The following is a 20,835-nucleotide window of genomic DNA, read 5'->3' as shown; positions in this document are numbered from 1 at the left end:
TAGAATTTCTGTGTATATCTCCTGGTGGAGCTTCTTAATCTCCTTATGAGTACTCTAAATGTGTTGCAGGTTGCCACATCTTATGACTGGAAAAATATTCAATAATGTATGACTATACAGTTTATAACTCGGCTCACATGGAGTGATTCTCACCTACTCAATAGCACTGTAGAATGTCATACAAGTCCTGAAAAGTGTGTTGTGCTTCCCTATGTTGTAGTCCTCAGCATAAAGCTCCAGTACATTGCAGTCCACAATGGAATCGGCCCTGCAGGAAATGTCCATGACACACATACTAATACAGTACAATGCCTTTGGGATGACACTCGGTAATCTGCTACCAACTCTGAAATGTCACTAATCCCGGGGCTGTGACTGTGTAATCCAACGTCTAACTTGTCCAGAGTTAGTTCATATAGGATCGGACTTTGCAACAGGTCTTGAACTCTCCCTTGTAGGGGCCCAGAACACCATCCTGGTCCCCTCCATAAATGTAATACATGTTTTGTCTCATGTGGATGCATTGTGTAAAGCTGTCATGTCCTTTTCTGTATGTGTGTTGCACAGCTGCAGCGTCTGAAGGGTTAACGTTAATAAAATCATTGCCTGTCAGCTCTGACTGCTGAATGTATCTATTCACTTGTGTCATGTGGTATGGGTATAAATGTGAGTGTCTGAGAGTGGGAAAGGAGTCCATCTTCAGAAGGAGAGAGAGCTAGCACAGAGCCGCATTGAAGCACCATTAGCTTTCATGTAGGTGAAGATGGAAGAGGAAGAGTGATATCCCGTAGTGTTTGGAGTGTGGATGTGAGGAGTGAGTCACAGCAATAGAGTGAGAGAGAGAGAGAGCTACTCCCAACTTCCTAGGAACAGGTACCTGTTCACAATACAGGTGTTTTCCTGTGCAGCATCCAACTCTAGGATCACCGCACAGAGGTACTTTATTGGCTAAGCCTTTTTCTGGAGTAATTGTCTGCCAGAGTGTTAGTGGAGTGACCCCTACCCCCCTTCCTCCTCCAGAGTGCTTCCAATCCAGGACCAGTGACATATAGATAACGTGAACTATAGGGGCGTATTGATCCTGTGTATCCTCCCTACCTCTGAGTTATAGCCTGTCAGTACGTAAAGTGAATTGTACCTGTAATACCTGTTGTTCAAAGTTTACTCTCAAGTAAAAATTATACCAGGGCTTAACCGTTCCTAAGGACCCATTCACAAGTCTCCGTGTTTATTACTCCACCGCATGGAATGGTGGCATCACTACAACCCTCCCCCCCCCCCCCCCCCCCCCCTCATCCCCTTTATTGGCACTCCCTGCCAAAGGAGTGTCAAAGCCTGGCTTGCAATTTACACTGGCCTTGGCTACGTGTCATCCCTCAGGGACCAGAGCATGGTAAGTGCCACAGTGACACGTCAGCACTTAACCCTCCCAGCTCTTCACGTTAGTCAGGTGCCCAGGGTCACCCTTCTGGGGTGTTGCACCCTCTCTCGACATTGCTAGCCATTTTTCCTGCTGATCCTATTACACAGGAATTGGGGAGAACACCCTGTACACCTCACCTTGTACTGGCTGTACGGTTGTACGCCCCTGTGGATGGTTACAGTATTTTAAATGATCTTGTTGGTCAGAGATCTGGTTTTGAAAGAAATCTAGTAATATTTTTTGCAGCAATTTTAATGACATTTACCATTTAACGGCAAAACATGGCAGAGCTGCCATATACGAATATGTGCTTGTTTTTAGTTTCTGAAAATCCTTATTGACTAAGTTGTAATAAATTGTGAAATAAGAATGTTTTTGAGGTGGAAGATTGATTTGATGACTGGGAACACAATAACAAACCATTGAAGTTAGAATAGTCTGGGCTAAATCCGCATATTCATTTTCAGCCAGTTCTCTGGCAGAGGGGTTTTGACACCACGAACCACCATTTCTTATTGTCAGAAAAGGTCTAGGTCTAGATTTGATCAAAGTTTTCTTGGATAAACTGGCAATTAAATGATTTCAGTAACTTCACTTTTTGTCATTTAGGTATAACTGTAGAAATGGAGAGCAAAGACCGAGTCGATCTCTCACTTCCGGGGTCTCAGGCTACATTACTGAAAGACGCTGTTGAGTCAGGTAAACACTATACATACCAGCATTTGTTAAAGTAGTAGGTTAGAATTTACATTCAAGGAAACAATGATATAGATTTATATGCAGACTATAGAAGACCACAGGAAACGAGCTGCTCATGGACTTGAATCTGGCCATACATGTGAAATAACTTTGGCCGACAGCTGTTTATTCCAGCTCTACCATAAACCAGCATGTATGTTTATTTCATTGGGGAGAGGGCACTGCTACCACTGCTGAACACATGTGGAAAACCAACATTGCCCGATGCAGGCATCTACGTCCACCTGCTGCTTTGGTAGAGGTTCTTTAACCCCTTAACGCTGCAGGGCATATAGTTACATCCTGAAGCTTTGGGGCACATATGGAGGGGTACCATGGGTCGATTCCGCTCCATACAATGCAGGTGCCTACTGTTTGCTATAGCCGGCGCCCGCCCACCACAGCTGTGATAAGCTGCACCGCTCATCTGAGCTGTTAACCCTTTAAATTCCACAGTATTTTAATGTCACGAGTGATGTTTGTGAGTCTCGCACTGCCCCCAGCGATGAAATCGTGGATTGCCATGGCAGCCAGGGGCCTTCTGAAAGGCTGTTAATGCAGATTGTCATTGTAAATTCTGACAGATTGCCTGCCAGATCGCTATATGATGTAATGCTATGGCATACTGCAAGTGTGATCAAACCACCACAAGTTCTCATCCCCTCTGGAGTAAAAAAAAGGAAAGTAAAAATAAGTTTTAAAAAGTTTGACTAATTATTAAAAAAAAGTATTTTTTTACAAAAAAAATCCTTTTACTATATAATAAAATAATCTTAACAAAAATGCATATTTGGTATCGCCGCGTCCGTAAAATTCAGATCTATCAAATGTACGCATTGTTTACCTCACACAGTGCATGTCGTCAGAAAAAAAAAATAGAGTGCCAGAACTGCGCTTAAGGTACCTTTTAAAAAATTAAATGTCTTTGAAAAAGAAAAATACTTTTTTCAAAAGTACCATATATACCCGAGTATATAAGCCTAGTTTTTCAGCACATTTTTTTATGCTGAAAGCTCTGCTCATACTTGAGTGAGGTTTAAAAAAAAAAAAAAAAAAAAAACCCGCAACACTCACCTCCCAGCCTTCGTCTGTGTCCCGGGCGCGATGGTCTCCCCAGCTGTGCGGCAAGCTGCTTGAGAATTCTCCCCGCTGTCATCTCCCTGCTCAGCTTTGAATTCCCCCGCCGTCAGCACTGTATAGATAGGCGCTGTGATTGGATCGAGCACCAGACAATCACAGCTGATGCTCGATCATTCACACCCATTCAGTGCATTACATCACTGAATGGCTGTGATTGGTTTATCGAGCGCCAGCTTTGATTGGCTGGCGCTCGATCCAATCACAGTGCTTACTTACACAACTCTGACGATGGGGCAATTCAAAGCCAAGCAGGGAGATGACAGCGGGGAGAATTCTCAAGCAGCTTGCCACACCGCCGGGGAGAGCATTGCGCCGGGGACACAGACGCCGGCTGGGAGGTGAGTATTGCATTTTCTTTACCTAGTGTATATACTTGAGTCAATAAGTTTTTTTTCCCCAGTTTTTTGTGGTAAAACCTTTTGACTCGGCTTATACTCGGGTTGGCTAATACTCGAGTATAATTGTACTGACCAGCTGGAAAAAAGTGAATGTATAATTTATATCACACAGTGAAGACTGTAAAAACAATATCCAAAAATCAATGGTACAGTTGCGTTTTGGTTTTTTTTCTATTTAACCCCACATAAAAAAAATTTAACTTTATATATAAATGGCTATGGGGGGAATGGGTTAAAACATTTGTAGCTTCTGCGTAGAGCTTTATCCAAATGGCCATGTGATTAGTCATGGAGTTTTCATCTTTTTCTCTAAAACATCACTAGCCAGAAAATGTTATTAATGAAAGCTGTAATTAGTTCGGGATTAGCCGGGTGCTATATTTGGTATTATTGACACCAGGAAAACCTGTGTGATTTGGTGCTTGTTTGAATGTGTGTATTTAGTTATCGGTATACTAAAGGGGTTTTCCCACTGAACATATGCCTCCTGTCGTGTGGATAAATGGTAAATGTCTTTAGTGGTAAAAGCCATTTAACGTCTCTTGTACCTACTCAGCGGCAGGCCGTCCACTTGTCTTGTTGCTGTTCAATGCCGGACCTCTGGATATTTCCTGGGCACAGAACAGTACGGGGGTCCACGCGATCTTGGAGTGTTTTTTCCCTGCCCAAGCTACAGGAACAGCAATTGTTAAAATCTTAATGGGATCAGAAGGAGCAAATCCAGCTGGCAGGCTTCCGGCCACATGGCCAGCAGGGATGGAGCAGGTGAGTATGTCAATCAAGGGGATGCTTTACGGTAGTTTTAGTGTTAATACTCCAGGTTTTGTTCTTGACCAGAGCATAAAATGAAAATGTCTTCGTTTTTATTCTCTATCCAAGGTGCCAGCAATGGAAAACTACACCATGTATGGGCGGACATACCGCTATTATGGGAACCAGGTTCCTCTCTACCCCTTTGGGTATGGACTTTCCTATACTACATTTCAATACAGTGATTTGGTGGTGAGCCCAAGCATCCTCCGTCCTTGTGAAACCCTTGATTTGTCTGTGCAGGTGAAAAATTCCGGCTTAAGAACAGGAGATGAGGTGAGAATAAAACAACCTACATAGCCTAAAACATAGGTGTACAGGAACAGGATTGTGCAGGAGTATGGTGACATAATATATCATGGGGTGGAATTTGGAAAGTATCTTTATTGCAACCAATCACAATGCGGCATTCGTTTCTTATAGTGCTCTTGAAAAGTGAAATACTGTCATGTGATCGCCGGGTCAGAAGTGTTAGTTCTGCTTTCTCTCTTTAGTGCATAGTGCTCATTGAGCGCTATGTAGCCTGAACAGGGATAAGGCAGAAGCAGTTAAAAAAAACAAACACAACAGAGGACCTGACCTGCTCCTGTTTGATTTGCAGGAGCAGAAGTTTTAATCCTACATTGTATTTTTGCTATCGGCCGGGATTAAAGGCCAGGACCAAGCAACGAAAATTTACCATGCATGGCCCTTAAGGGGTTAAAGAAGTTATCAGCTAATTTAATTTTCACAAAAATGCTAGAAATACTTGTTGCATGCATAAATGCAGATGATGTCGAACATTTATGTGTATTTTGTGTGTGTTTCCCCAGAGCTTGCAATTTGTTGTGCTTTGACAGTTTCTGCTTGCGGGTGTTTCAGCCGTTCTTCAAGCAGCCCTTCTCAAAACCCTCTTACTACACCTCCCTAGCACATCCCCTTAACCTAATCAATCCCTGCCCAGTACACATACCCCTTTCTGGGAATGTTGTCTGCAATGACATACGTGCCTTAGGTCAGGTATGTGGACTTGCTGAGACCGGCAACTAAAAACCGCATATACATGGCTTTAGTTTTCGAGCATGCACTGTTGTGAAACGGCGCTAGAGGTTGGCAGTGTATGTAACATTCATAATGCCGACATGTACATAGTGGGAGTAATTGAGCAGGCGCAGATCTTGTGCAATGAACGGCAAATGTTCGAGAAGTGGAGCAGAAGTGAGCTGGCTTGGTGAAGAGGAATTAAATTGCTGCATCTATGGTAGGAAATTTGAATGGGGTGTAAATTATAAAGTTGCTTTAGGTTACATTTGGAAATGTTTTAATAAATATTACTTATATAAAACCCATTAAAGTGAATATGTCATCAGAAAATGATTTCAAGCTTTTAGGGTAAACCTTTTTTTTTAATTGTTGGTATTTTTCAGTGTCATTATCTATATTAAAAAAAAGGGTTTGACACTGCTGCTACCCCTTTTAATTGGCTAACACGTAACCCCTTAGTGACCGGGCTTTTTTGCTTTTTTCCATTTTTGTTTTTTCCTACTCCCTTTTAAAAATCGTAGCTCCTTTATTTATCCATCGACGTTGCGGGACGAGTTGTATTTTTCAATGGAACTATTTATTGTACCATATAATGTACTGAAAAACTTTTTAAAAATTCTTAGCGGAGAGAAATGGGAAAAAAACGACATTCCACCATCTTTCGGTGCGTCCTGTTTCTACGATGCACAAACTGCAACAAAAACGACCTGATATTTTTATTCTATGGGTCAGTATGATTACTACGATACCAAACTTATATAGTATTGTGTTTGCTGTAGTACTTGTATTTTTTTTTTTTAAGATATTAAATTTTTTTCAATTATTTTCTGCAGTCATTTTGTGTGCGCGATAACTTTTTTATTTTTCCGTCGACGTAGTTGAGCAAGGGTTAATTTTTTGCGGGATGTCCTCTAGTTTCCGATAGTATCAATTTGGAATACATACGACCTTTTTGATCGCTTTTTATTGCGTTTTTTCTGGGAGACAGGGTAACTAAAAAAATGCATTTCTGGCGTTCTTTATTTTTTTTTTTTTCGGACGACGTTCACCGTGCAGAAAAAATAATGCACTACTTTGATAGATCGGACTTTTACGGACGTGGCGATATCAAATACACATTTTTATTTTAGGATTTAGATTTTTTAATAATAGATATGGCAAAAGGGGGGGGATTTAAACTTTTTATAACTTTTTTTTTTTTTTTTTTACAATTTAAAAAACTTTATTGATCTTTTTTTTAACTTTACTTTGAAGTCCCCCTTGGGGACTTTAACATGCGATGCTTTGATCGCTCCTGCAGTATGACGTAATGCTATAGCATTACGTCATACTGCTTTTTTACAGGCAGTCTTTCAAGCCACCCTGTGTGGATGGCTTGATAGGCAGTCTGCTAAGGCAGCCCTGGGGCCATTCATTAGGCCCCCGGCTGCCATGACACCTGCACGGATCCCCCGATCTCACCGCGGGGGGGCCATGCGGGACCCCCAAACAGCGTTCGGGGGATTTAAATGGCGCTGTCAGAATTGACAGCGGCATTTAAAGGGTTAATAGCCGCGAACGGGCTATTGCCCGCGGGTGTCAGCTGTAATAAAACAGCTGACGCCCGCGCTGTATGGAGGGAGATAGCGGCGCTACCTCCCTCCATACACGTCCTTCAGCTGCAGGACGTAAAAACACTATGGCCCGGTCGTTAAGGGGTTAATGTCCTGTAGAAACTTTCTTCCTATTAGACATTATCATCATAGGCAGGATTACAACAAAAGGTAACGCCTATATATAGAGAACACATGGTCCACCTTTCTTCTACACACAGGCATCCTACAAGAAAGAGTAAACCACACGGTTTCTTCCTTTTTAGCATGCAAATTAATGGACAACGTATGAAACTGTATACCTATGCAGTGGCATATGTCAGCGCCTTCTATGGGTGGTATGTCAGACAATACTTCTGATGTATCCTGCAAGTCGAATCGAAGACTCTAACAAGATGAGAGTAGAGTTTTAGCTGATGGACATTTCTTTTTTTAATCTAAATAGCTATATGTGTCTATGGGACATAAATTAAAAGGTCCATTACAGGACCCTACTAGCTACCGTATGCGTCTTCGAACTGCTCTTTATAAACCTCTTCATCTTTTCCACAGGTGATACAAGTGTACATGAGCTGGTCCAATGCATCTGTGCCAGTTCCTCGCTGGCAGTTAGTAGGTGTTCAGCGAGTAACGATCCCCCCGAGTGGATCTGTAAAGGTTTCTCTATCCGTTTTGCCTCGACAGCGAGCAGTTTGGACAAATCACTGGATTCTTGAACCAGGAAAATTCAGCATTTATGCTGGGGGTCAGCAACCTTTTCAAGTCATAAAAGTGCCGTCAAATGTTTTGCAGGCCAACTTTGAAGTCCAGGGAGAGGAACGTCCTCTGAGTACATGCTGATTGGACACTGTGCTATTTCTCCAGCAGATGGCAGAATATTACTTCATTCCATCGAGTTGAATCTCAGCAATTTAGGGACTTATTTTTTTATTTGAGTGTCGCAATGTCCAATTGTATTTTTTTGGGAGAGACTACAGTAAAAAACAAATTGTGTGTTTTACCACAGGAATGTTAATGTTTCTCATACCTTGAGATTATTTTTTACCTTTGCACGCAGAGAGATGCATTGTGGCTGCATCAGTGAGACAAAGGGATTTTAACATCTTAGTCATTTATTCTATATCCAGCTCTGGCAGCAGCGGTGTCTGTGCGTACCTGCTCTGTCACCGTCTTTACTGTACTACGGTTGGACCCGGTGACTCACCATTACACATGCGCAGTACAGTTTTGGTTTTTTTTGGTTTTTTTGCAAATGTTATTTTTTCGCCTAACCCGCGACCTGTCCCCAATGTTCATTGACTTTAATGGAAGCTGTCCGTGCGGAGCCCGCAATTGATTTCTGCTTGTGTAGGAAGCAACGGATCTCCATAGGAAGTAACGGGCGGTATTTGCTGCGGATTCGCAGTGCAGACGCCAACCGTGGATTCCGCACCAAATATCTGCCCATGTGCAGGAGGCCTAATTCTTATGATGTGGATTGAAACAACCCTGGGAACTAGCATATATTATGTAACAACCTTCTTTTGGTCTCTTATCAATATCATCAAAAGGTATTGAATAGAATACACAGGTAGATTGCGCTATTCCTTGTTCACACATCCCAGCGCTGTTGATTCAGCTATATTCTGCGGTATGCATGGATACAAAATCAGCAAGTGTACAGACACTCCCACCAGACATGGAACATATATCCTTTATTGCTGCACTTTTGAAAGCACATTTGAGTGGCTTTCAGGGAATTATATGCCACCTACAGAAGACCTTCCAAACAATGATGATGGGATGGATATTTTTAACATACTTTGCAAAATGTTGCACATAGATTCAAATGAATTTCGAGTTGTAATGTTGAAATTGTCAGTTTCAAGACTCTTAATAAAATGTGAATTTGCTGGAAATGAAAAATGAGTCTGTATTATGAATAGTATGAAAAAAAAGTCATGGGGTTAAAGAGTTAAAACTCAGTCTATGAATAAAATCACCAATTCTCAGAAAATCTTTATTGATCCACTACACAAACTGAGGGAGACTGCCTGAGAAGCCATAGCAAATAATAGTTGCCATTCTATCTGGTTCTTGCCTGTCTAAAGTTGCCTCTCTTCAACAAGCCACTTTGGTATATCTGTTTGCATTGAATGAAAGTTTCTTATTGGCCTTTGTACTAGTCATATAACTATAGTAAAATACCACAATATTTGCACTTTTCCTTATATTAGAAATGGCACTCACAGCATATAATAACCTTCAAAATAGCACAGATAATATTTGGACATCATGGAGATGAACAAGAATTGCCTAAAAGATGTACAGGACTCATCTTTAAGTGGTGCACATACTGTACTTATAGTATCTTCATTAAAGCGACACTAGTTTCTATCCTCAGTGAGGGTTATCAATGAGTGGAACAGGTTGCCATGGGAGGTGGTGGGTTCTCCTTTAATGAAAGTCTTCAAACAGAGGCTGGACAAACTGGAATGATTTAGTGAATCTTGCATTGAGCAGGGGGTTGGACCCGATGACCCTGGAGGTCTGTTAGGTTCAGCAGACCAAGGCGTCGTCCTGTCTCCTGAGTCTGCTTCTCTCTCTTCCAGCAGTCTCAGGGCTCTTTCACACGAGCGTATACCGGCCCGCCGTTTTCACGGTCTGCCAATATATGCTGTGATCTGATGCATTGGATTCCAATGCATCAGATCACATGACCGTATTCCCGCGATGTAAAAGCGCCCAGCTGACCAATATAGCGCCGGGTGTTTTTACATCAGGCCCAAAAGATAGTCCTGGAACTATCTTTTGGACTGGAATACGTCGGCCGCTGCATGGGCTCCTATGGGAGCCAATGACAGTGCCCGGAGAATGGAGGTGGTGGGGCTTAGCCCCACCCCTTCCCGTCTCCCATTGCTGGCTGCGGACAAGGGGCAGGATGGGGTCGGAGCTAAGTTCCTGCCCCTTGTCCACAGCCAGCAATGGGAGGAGGCGGGACAGGGCAGCGCTTGGCTCCGCTCTGTCCCGCCCCCTCCCATTGCAATCAGCCAGAGGGGAGGAGAGAGGAGGTGAGCTGGCGAGAGGGAAGGAAGGGGCAACAGCAGGGCAGTCTCGTCGTATATGCACCTGGGCCCATGCTGTCTGAATGGACGCACAAATCTGCCCGTTCACGAGTTTTTACACATCAGATCGTAGCGTGTATCGGTGGGTCATGAAAACAACGTCTGATATACGCCCCTATGAAAGAGCCCTCAGGGTTACTGTGTCTTTCACCCAGCCTGTGCAGATTTGCAATCCACTTCCTATATAAATCCTTCAGAGCTTTCCCACAATGCTTTTGATGTTCTTACTCTTTCTCTGAGTGATTGCATGCAAGCTGCTAGGATCGGCCATCCTGTTAGTTTACCATTCTCTGCTACTAGTTCATTTGTGTCTGTGTTCCCAGCTCCTGGTCTGTTCTGCCGCTGGGTCCTGTTTGTCTTTGCTATTTTCCTGCATCTGTCATCTCTGCTGATTTAACTTTACTCGGATTCCATCTGCACCAGGTAGGTAGGGAAATCGGGGAGCCAGGGACGGGAAAGGCGGCCTGGATCTCTCCTCCACAACCACGAGTATCTCCACAACAGGGACATCTAGCCCTCCAGAGTTCAGGGTAAGGCCCATTCTCCTTCCCTGTACCGAGCTCCAGTTTTTACTCTGTCTTCTCCTCGTTGTCAGCTGTTTCTCCTGCCAGGTCATCCCACTCGGCAGGACAACACAATGGATCCACAACACACTCCGTTACAAGTTCCCTTCTAACTCTACCATTCTATGATTCTCGGGTCACTCAGACCTTGTGGTTTAGAGTGTTTTTTGTGAACAGTAACTTCAGGACATTAGTTATAAATATTTAATTCTTAGTTTCATTTTAAAAATGTAGCTCTAAAATAACATCCATTTATAGCGATAGACTTAAGAGGGTTAAGTCATCTTGTGCCTCTGGAGAATCTGATGCAGTACTTTTTCTATTAAGCTTGCCAGCTAGATTATAATTACAGTCCGGACTCTTCGGCACAGCCTTTATCGCCTACTTTCTTCGTACTCCGTTAACAGCTTTAAACATGTTAATTAGTAGTTTTGGCTATAATTAATTAGCTTCAGGCCCAAGCAGACACTTTACACAGCAGTAAAGCTTAAATTGCTATTGAGGTAAGGACACACGCATTACGGCCCTGTTACCACCCAGCAAAAACCGCTTGCGGCTGAAACTCCGCCCAACTGCGGATGCCAATAGCCGCACAATCTTGCCAACGTTATCAGCCATTGGCTGCCAAGGCTGGGCGGGGTTTCAGCCTCAAGTGGTGGTGGTTGTTGTGTTCACAGTCTACCAACAAAGTCACGGAACCATTTGTCACTACACACAAACGTGGTTTCCTGCTGTTATATACCGTATGTGTTGTCACCATTATTCTCTGGCAATAGAACTGGAACACACAGAACATACTACACCTTAGTGCTAGGTCAAAAACCTCACATGGCAATATATATATGCTGTGCTGATGTGCGCCACTTTTTAAAAGGTGTTGCATTGTGGGGTAGTTGGACGCCATTGTAAATGTAGAGGATACTTTTTTCCTTCCTTACTGCTGGCCATATGCTGCATTTGTGGTGTCTGCCATTGAGCACTAATGCCGCAAGTATGCAGCTTTGTAATGCTGAGTACTGCATGACTATTTACCAGGTGGTTGGTGTACCCCTTCCAGATGCTGCATTATCGTGAATTTTTGGCATTTCTCAATCTATATAATGCTGTGCAGTACTCCGGTTTCTTTTTTAATCCTGCATGTACCTGCCTTTTTTTCAAATAGTTTTTGTGATAGTATTTTTTTTTTTAGCAGTGCTTTCGTACTGTTCTTTTCCTCTATTGGTCCCGATAAGCCTGTGGGTAGGATGAAGCGTGTTGGACCCTCTTCCATTGACTATGGTCGTTTTTGTTATACTGTACCTGCTGTTATGTACCCTGGGTTCAAAGGTGACAACTAAAGTAATGGATTGGGCGGAATACAATACCCAGAGAGTTTATAAAAATTAGGGTTATTTAGCTTGGTAAAAAGACGGCTGAGGGGCAACCTAATAATTATGCATAAGTATGTAGGGTAACCGCTGTTTTTCAGGTTTAGAAATGTGTAATAATGGACTTGCCTAACACTCCCCTGGTGTAGATGAGTTGGTTCAGCCCTGAACCCCTGGACATTGGTAAGGAAAGCCCAGAGTTGAAAGATTGATATAAAAGGGGAAGTTGATCTCCAGCACAGAGAGTCTGCAGCACATGGGGATCTAAGGGGAAGCTGCTATATATAATTTGGTGCTGTGTGTAAACTATAGTACATCAACGGATACTTTACTTTTCATTCAGTTTCTCTGTGCAGAGCTAGTGATCCCATCTCTGCTTCATCTATTGTTGCTGATCAGCTCTTTTATGTTTGGTGTATTGGTCACTAATATATGACCTATTGGTAAACGCTAAGTCTTAAGCAGTTCTGGGCAATTATAAGTGGTTTTATGATACCCACAGTATGATCAGCATTCGTTAGTAATTTAGACAGGGAGCGGTATCCAGTATAAGGATAGCAAAAGATTAGGTGACCGCTGGCCCATTGGGAGAGTAGTGATCCGGTCACATTGTTAGACTAGATAAGAGTTACGGAGCTGGTGTAGTGTAGGGTACTTTGTATCTTGTCTCCACCAGAAGAATGGGTGGAGACAAGCTGCACGCCCACAAGCAATGCCCACAACCTCATTGGCTAGGCCGGAGAATCCGTTGGTCTGTGCTCCTAGCTCCACTGTCATAATTCCCCCGGCGACCTTCTTCCCTTCCAGCTTCAGCAGTGTAAGTTCCCCTCCCTCCTCCTCCATTGCATTCCCCCTCAAGCCGACACTGCTGCGGGCTTGTAGGTCTGCAGTGATACTTCCTCTGGGGACCTTTCCTGTCGGCATCGGCGCTGTAATTTTCCCCCTCCTCTGCTTTTCCCCGATGTCACTGCCACCGGCGCTCTGCCTCCTCCCGTCTCTGCTCCAGTGAAGTCGGTCACCCGCTGTCAGTCTCCTCGCCGGCGTCGCATAATGCTTGCAATATGTGACAGCACCGAGACTGACCGAGTAGGAGCCAGGAAGGGGACAAGGGAGAGCAGTGGAGTGTCACTGGCCCCCGGCGCTCTGCCTTCTTCTCTCGTCCCTGTCGGTAAGGGCACAAGGGAGAGCAGCCGTGGGGTCAGTGACACGACGAGGCGGGAGGGGACATAATGGAAACATAACAGTACCATAGTGTAGTTAGGCTTGCCATCGTCATCTGCCTACCTCTTTGATGATTGTCAGCTGGAGATGCTTCTGGTCGTCATCATCCTCACTTGTCCGTCACTATATCTGTGCTGCCCAAATTATAAACTTACTGTGATGATCTTGCATAATTTGAATATAAAATTGGTATGCCTGTTAGGTAATTCTCAGGAAGAGATCCTTTTTATGTCAAAGGCTTCATTGTGAGTGGAGGCACTGACATACAACTCATTTATACACCTATTCTTCAACTCAGCAAAGGTGCCAGGTCTCAGTGTCCCATACGGGTTAGCGCCAAGGCCTGTTGGGGAGCATTATTCATATTCCTCCGACCAGGGTTACAAATATGTAAGGGGACAAAACAGAGATCAACGGATGGCACCTTCTATGTCCAAAGACAGCACATAGACAGGTGTAACAGGACAGGTGTTGCTGTGGGTGTTCTGTAGAACGCGCTGGGCCACTACACATGCATATATACACACATACTTATGACAAGGCACAGACATGGATGTGATTAATTTGCACTTAAAAGAATACCACAACAGGATGAGTAGATAAATAAATGCTTAAATAGTCCACTGAAAAACATGTGAAGGTTTTATGGTCTCTGAATTAGTGTTCGGGGGTCATACTTCCTAGTCACACATGAATCCTCTTGAAGAATTTAACCCTCTATTGAAAGTTTCAAAAGTCATTATAAATTTTGTACTCCCAAATTCTTTTAAGGCTTTGTGACTTGAAATAGCCTTTTAATAGGGTGACTTTCATTTGTTCTATGTTGTGTCCGTGACTAGAAAAGTGCTTGGCCACAGGTAATTCTGTCTTTAATTGTGTGGCAATAAGATCTCCTCCTCACTTTTCCCTAAAAGAAATTTTCCCCTAAAATGAGGAAGATTGGCTTCTACTTCATTGGAGTTTTTTGCCTTTCTCTGGATCAACATGGGGAGAGAGAAAGAAATAGGCTGAACTGAATGGACACAAGTCATTTTTTTCAGCCTAAAATACTAGGTTATTATGTAAATGAGCTAGGTAGATATATTTATTGTAATACATAAATATTTCAATATTTAGAAATGTTTTAGTGAGTGTAATGAGAGTAGGCTGGTGGGGGAACCACTGATACTGGGAGTACAGAAAGAATGAAGTAGTTGGAAGTGGATAGAGATGGCAAATAGTATACAGGGACTGGAGTATCAGGGGTGACAGAAGGGAGAATAAGTAGGGGGCAGCACACTGGGGGAAGCAGAGTAACCTGGGCATGGAGAGATGGGCAGCAATGGTCATTCAATGGTCTGGCAAAGGGTGAAGGAGGTTGAAAGAGCAGGGAACCATACAGAAGGAGTTGGGGTGTGAAGAAAGCTGTACTGTAGCATGGTGCTGGAGCTAACAAGCATAGGAACTGTGAGCAGGGGTTACACACACAGCCTGCACAGCTAAGGGTAGTGTCACATCTGCGTTGGAAATTCCACTTTCATGTTCCATTCAGAGAGCAGGAAAGGGGAATCGCTGTGGCCAAACGGCTTCTTCCCTGGATGGAACTGAACAGCGCTGGATAGGTTCCATTGACTATAACGGGGTCCCGTTTGCTTTCCACCCGGATTTTGGATGGAAGAAAAGGACTGCATGCAGCGCTTTTTCTTCTGGTATTTTGAACGAGATCTGCAACAGAACAACCAACCAAAGGTTCCAACGCAGATGTGAAACCTGCCTTACCTGCACAGCAGAGCAAAAAGACCTGCCATAGCATAAGCAATACCATAGGGCTCTCCTGGGATCACAGGAGCCAGGAAAAGAAATTATTTTTTCACTTCAGTGTGCTCATCAGGTGTGCCAAGATGTGGGGACATGCTTTGATTATGTTTTTTTTTTATTAACTCAGCCACTTTAATGACTACCATGTTTCAATTGCTTTTGTTTCTATCCCAAATGATCAAGAAATGTTTTGAGCCATGCTTTTAAAGGTGATCAGTGCAGGTACACAGTATATCTGCTCTGCCTCTGTGAGTAACTGCAATTGAAGACCAGCCTAACAGCATGCTGCTGAAAACCTATTCACTCATAACTGCGAATTTTCAGAAGATTTTGCTGTAAAAAGGGCAGTATTATTAGCAAAACACGCGGCCTTTGCGTTGGAAGGCATGGTTTGGCTGCATGCAGGTACCTAATTGTTACAAAAGATTGGGTCAATACATATATACTATTGTGTGGTTTCCTAACCTTAGAGAGTCAGGGAGGGGTAGTAGTACTAATGAGTAACAGTAAATTAAATTTCCTAGTACAAATACCCTTCTCTGACTTCTTTCTAAGGGGCCATTCACATCACATTTCTGTCTGCATTCCAGAATTCTGTTCCTTGTCTCCGACTGAATCCCATTTCAACAATTCCTATGCTCTTCTCTATGCATTGTGTACAATGAGTTAAACATCACTCGAGCTAGGCTGCAACAAGTCACCTCACCTACTATCTGTAGCTAAGATCTATTAACCCACAAAACGCCTGATGATGTTGACATCAATTCTCCAATTTACCTCATGTCTAAACCCTCTATGATACACTTCTTCACTGACATGTCAGGTGGCTTGCGGTGCCCTCACATACATCAGAAATATGAACCCATTGTGTACAATAGGACAACAATATAACTGTCTCAATTCCAAATAGCATTTGATTCTACGCTATCCTAACAGCGGCTTGCTGACGTCACAAAAAATCATTCACAGTGTGCACGCTTAAACATTGTGGGCCCTACTTACATTTGGTTGACAGAAGGTATAACCTTGACCATGTGCGCTGTTTCTTGTTGAAGTCCCTTTCCAGCTGCCCTTCAAGGTTGGGGTCACAGTGTTTCTGCTTTCTCCTCGATCATCAGGGTCTTTTTGGCCCTCCACTTTCGGCCCCCAGTCATCAAGATCTTTTTGGTCCTCCCCTTTCAACCCCTAGTCATCAGGGCCCTTTTCATGCACTCTTGCACCGATCCCCAGCATGGGGACAGGGCTGCTCAGGCTGCTCTCCACTCACAGCAACCACTGCCACTTTGTCCATCTCCTCTATTCTGCACCTCAGCACTCATACAATAGTCCATGTGCACTCTCACACTGCTGCTGCATTCTGTTGCACCTACTCTTTTGATATAGTGTTCCGAAGGTGCTTCAAACTTTCCCCAAACAACAGGGATGAGAGCAGACATAGTCCTCACACACAGTCTCTACCCAGGGTGCTGATCTTCACAGCACTGATGCACTGTCACCAGGAGGCAAGACCTCCTTTTACTTGGCACTTGACAAGTGCCTGACTTCAGTGCTGTTAGTGTTCATTCCTTTCCTCGCTTTTTGATGCTGCACTGGCAGGGGAGTACTGCGACCTAGCCGCTAATGCAAGTGGCTCTCTTGTCAGAGCGGCCTGATCGCTGCTAACATTAAGCAGCACCTCCCCCTAAGGGTGCATTTACACGTGTTGTGTGGAAGACTGCATATCTGCATGTTCTATTCTCATGTGAGACTTGCAAGAAAATAGAACAGGCTGAGGAATTGTTGTCTTGCAGCATTGCTGCAAGAGAAAAAATCAGCCATTGCAAATAATTTGTTGTATTTCCAGCATGTTTTGTGCATTCAGTAACACACAAAAGCCTCACAATTTTCATGCCCGTGTGAATGCACCTGTAAGCAGTTTTCCCACGGCCGATACGCACACTTATGAACCCCACTGTTTCAAATGGGTCATACACACAAGCAATTGTTATGCAGGAAAAAAATTGCGGCATATTCTATATAGCTGTGAGATCACAGCTAGCAGCCCCATTGTTATTAATTGGGCTGGCAGCAGCAGCATTGGCCCCATTGAACAATGGGAGAACTCTGTGATCCTCTGCCGCTGCTGTGACAGTCACAGTGGGGATTCCCTGCATCCTCGTAGATGCGAGGCTGTTTTCACAGAAAAATGCCTTGCATCCACGAGGCTTTCATGTAGATGGCAAGGGCAATGCAGCCTGATATCACCCTCGCCCGTGTAAAAACTAGCCTTACACATACATATATAAATTGGAGACAGAATAAGAATATATATATATATATATATAGAACACTGGATATGGCTCTATTCCCACTACCATTTGGCTTTTTGTTTTCCAGTTCTATCTTGGGAGCAGGAAATAGAAATGCTGAATCCATCCTCGGAGGGAAACACATAGTGCCTGATAAATCCCACTGAGTCATCCATCTCGTGCTCTGGCATTTTACTTAACGAATAGCACAGCATGCTGTACTACAGTATTTTATCCAACATTTTGAGGTGGTTCTGCACCGGAGGCTCCTAATGAAATCTACAATATAGATGTGAACATGGCCTTACACAAGTTTTATAATGCATAAAGCCCAGATACAATAACTCCTCTATATGTATCTTAGTATAGTTCTATATAATGCAGACATCCTATAATAGTCAGATACCAGCTCTACACAGTTATAGTGATTACAGTGTAGTCTCTTCCAGCGATCACAGGTGACATCTCCTCTAATTACAGTTGTCAGTTTTCATTCTAATTCTCTGTTCTGGCCCACAATGCCATAAAAACCTCTAGCCATAACTCATTACTGCACATATTCTCAATCTTACCACCACTATTAACTCTCTCAGTGACCTTATACTGTAACAGTGCCCCTTTTAGTCTATCCCCCCACAGTATAGTGTCCCCTCTTGTGCCCCACAAAGTAATAGGGCTCCCACAATTTACCCATTGTGCCCCCCTGACAAAGTAAAACTCCCTACTCAGTGGCCCATAGTGGTAGTGCTCCCACAAGGTAATAGTGGCCTTCTCAAATAATGCCCCTTTTGCGTTCCCTCAGATTATAGTGCCCATTTTGAATCCTGCACAAACCAATAGTGCTCCAGTAGGCCCTTTGTACCCCAGAAAGCAATAGTGCTTTCACAAGCTAAAAGTACCACCTTGTTACCCCACAAGCAAATAACTTTACAAGCTAATAGTACTCTCTTTGTGCCCCCATGAGCTATTAATGTTCAGTCTGTGTCCTGGAAAGTGATAGCACTTCCTTTATGCTCTCATAAGCTTATAGAGCCCTCAGAAGCTAAAAGTGTCACTTTTTATGCCTGCCACAAGCAAATAACCTTACAAGCTAATAATGGCCACTCTGTATACCCGAAAGTAATAGTGCCCCTCTTTGTATCACCATAAGCCACCATTGTCCTCTGTCACCAGAAGCTTATTGTGCCCACACCCTGGCTTTTCTTGCTCTCCTTTTTGAATTCTAAGCCATCAAAGTATAGAAAAAAGGCAGAGCTAGGTGTTTAGACACAGTGGTCAGCATTGACCATGACATCTAAGTAGTTAAATGATCACGGTCTGAGCTAGCTCTGATAATGGTCATTGCCTGCTACTGTCAACTATATGAAACAGCTGATATGAAGTTAGCTTGGCTCCCAGTCGGGAGACCAATGATTAGTACATCATTGGTCATTAAGGGGTGAAAGTCACACCTCCAGTACATCACCTAATTCATCCTCTTGCTCCAAAATGGAATGGGTTTCACTGCAGATGTTTCAGCTGAGACTGTAAGATCCTCAAGCAGATCAGCAGCCTTATCCAATGTAGCTAGAAGTGCCTTACGGTTAAAATCCTGATCAGCCAATACAATCTCCAAATTCAAACTCTGCTCCATTTCTTTCAAGGGTAAATGTGTTTAAACCTAGTCCGCCATCCCCACAATATGCCCATTGCCCCTCCTTATGGCTTTACACTTCCTGCCCCACACCCCCTGTACTACCCCCACCCCATGTGTCCCAAAAAACTGTATATCACATGCTATTGTGACATTACTGTGTTCCCCCTTGCTCCACCGCCTGCCCCTGTACCTTCTGTATCACCCAACCCCCTTTGTTTCCAAATAATGGAATATCACATGTAACTTTTGTAATCTCTGTAATTTTCGTATTGCTTGTGTGCCTCAAAAGAGCTGCAAAATAAGTTGGCACTAAACAAATAAAGATGATTATTATTATTATTAACCTTTCCTAGACAAAATCCTAGAAAAAGCAGGAGATAAAAAGAAAGCCCTCCCTATCTTGTTATATTGCAAGGCCTGTTAAAAGGTCAGACTTATAGGATATCTACCATTCCAATAAGTGGCACTGTGGAGAATTCTTCCAACACTCAGTTGCATGACTTTTTCTCGGGGGATATTGCATGGCCTATATAAGTCTCCCAACACCCTTGTGATGCTTTCCACAAGGAGAAACATTACACTGCCATTAGGACTCACATTAATTAAATTGATAGCCTCTTATCTAGCCAGACAGAATCCTTTCACACTGAAGAGCGGCAATAGCCCTGAAGAGCAGCTGTATATACATGAATATTCTTGCTTGGTTTATATCTCTAGTCATATTGCAAGGCCTGTTAACAGGTCATATATTGACTCATAGGGTAGCTACCATTCCAATAGCACTGTGTATGATTATTCGATTACTCATTTGCAAATCTTCCTCTGCTAAGACTAATGCAAATATGGTGGTGGAAGAAAAGACCTTAACACTAGTTCAGCAGATAAATAGACTATGCAAAGGTGTGGAATCTAAACCTTCTGCAACCCAAGATGTTGATCTCACCACGGGAAAAGAGAACGGAAAATATACTGGGAAACTAAACAAAATTCTGCTGGAAGAGATCTTCTAGTATAAGGGACATGAATGGTGCGCTGCTTCCTCCTTACTGTTTAGAGCAGTTAGAATGCCCTAATAGCAGAACATGAGCTGCGCAATGAAGCCCCAACCCCTCTGGTCTGGGACCTGGTTGGGAATGGGGACAGGGAGCAGAGACTGGTCGAGCATCGGGAGAGAGAGGTGCTTGTCAGCGCCAAGCGAAGGCCCTGCTCCCCTGCCACAGAGCAGCAGCAGGGAGTGAGGGATGATAGACGACTCAGGCACCATGTTTGTATAGGCATAGGGAAGCACCAAAGAGGAGGCTCCACCCCTTCCAGTGACGTAGGCACTGGCGTGACAAGCATGGCAGCAACCCTGAGGGGAATGCTCCCAGTAGTGAAAGTGAATAAGCCTTAGCCCTGCCTAAACGCAACTTACTGCCCCAAAGTTTTGAAATATTCTTAGTACCTTGGGCGTCCAATATAAAGGAAAGAAAAGCTGCATTACAAAGGGGAATGCAGCACACCAGTAGATGCAACACAGCAGTGACTATAAGAAGAGCCACATCAGAGCAGCCAGTGATGTGGCGGTAGCTGCTATGTAGAGTGTAGCATTGTCTCCTTACTGGAGAGTAGCGCAAAAGGGTAGAGACTGACAGAGGATGTCATGATTGGGGCCAAACCCAGACAGGGAAAGGGCCTGATGATCTGAAGCCAAAGAGATTGCGCAAATCAATGAATGATAAGTAGATCTGCTAAG

At 43.6% G+C, this 20,835-nt stretch overlaps 1 protein-coding gene across 1 annotated transcript in view; it reads left to right on the top strand.

The window, feature by feature from the left end:
- The window catches only part of LOC136573919 (uncharacterized), a 29,822-nt gene extending 20,808 nt beyond the window's left edge, over window positions 1–9,014 (top strand). Inside the window, exons 12-15 of the mRNA XM_066574977.1 lie at window positions 2,033–2,122; window positions 4,256–4,464; window positions 4,579–4,785; window positions 7,677–9,014. Coding sequence (XP_066431074.1) covers window positions 2,033–2,122; window positions 4,256–4,464; window positions 4,579–4,785; window positions 7,677–7,964 — 794 coding nt within the window. The 3' untranslated portion in view covers window positions 7,965–9,014. The remainder of the gene's footprint in view (window positions 1–2,032; window positions 2,123–4,255; window positions 4,465–4,578; window positions 4,786–7,676) is intronic.
- The last annotated feature ends 11,821 nt before the right edge of the window (window positions 9,015–20,835 follow it).

This window comes from Eleutherodactylus coqui, chromosome 1, assembly GCF_035609145.1.
Source record: "Eleutherodactylus coqui strain aEleCoq1 chromosome 1, aEleCoq1.hap1, whole genome shotgun sequence".
In the NCBI taxonomy this organism is placed as follows: Eukaryota; Metazoa; Chordata; class Amphibia; order Anura; family Eleutherodactylidae; genus Eleutherodactylus; species Eleutherodactylus coqui.
Note: the sequence above shows the minus strand (reverse complement) of the source record. Positions and strands in the feature narration are given on the sequence as shown.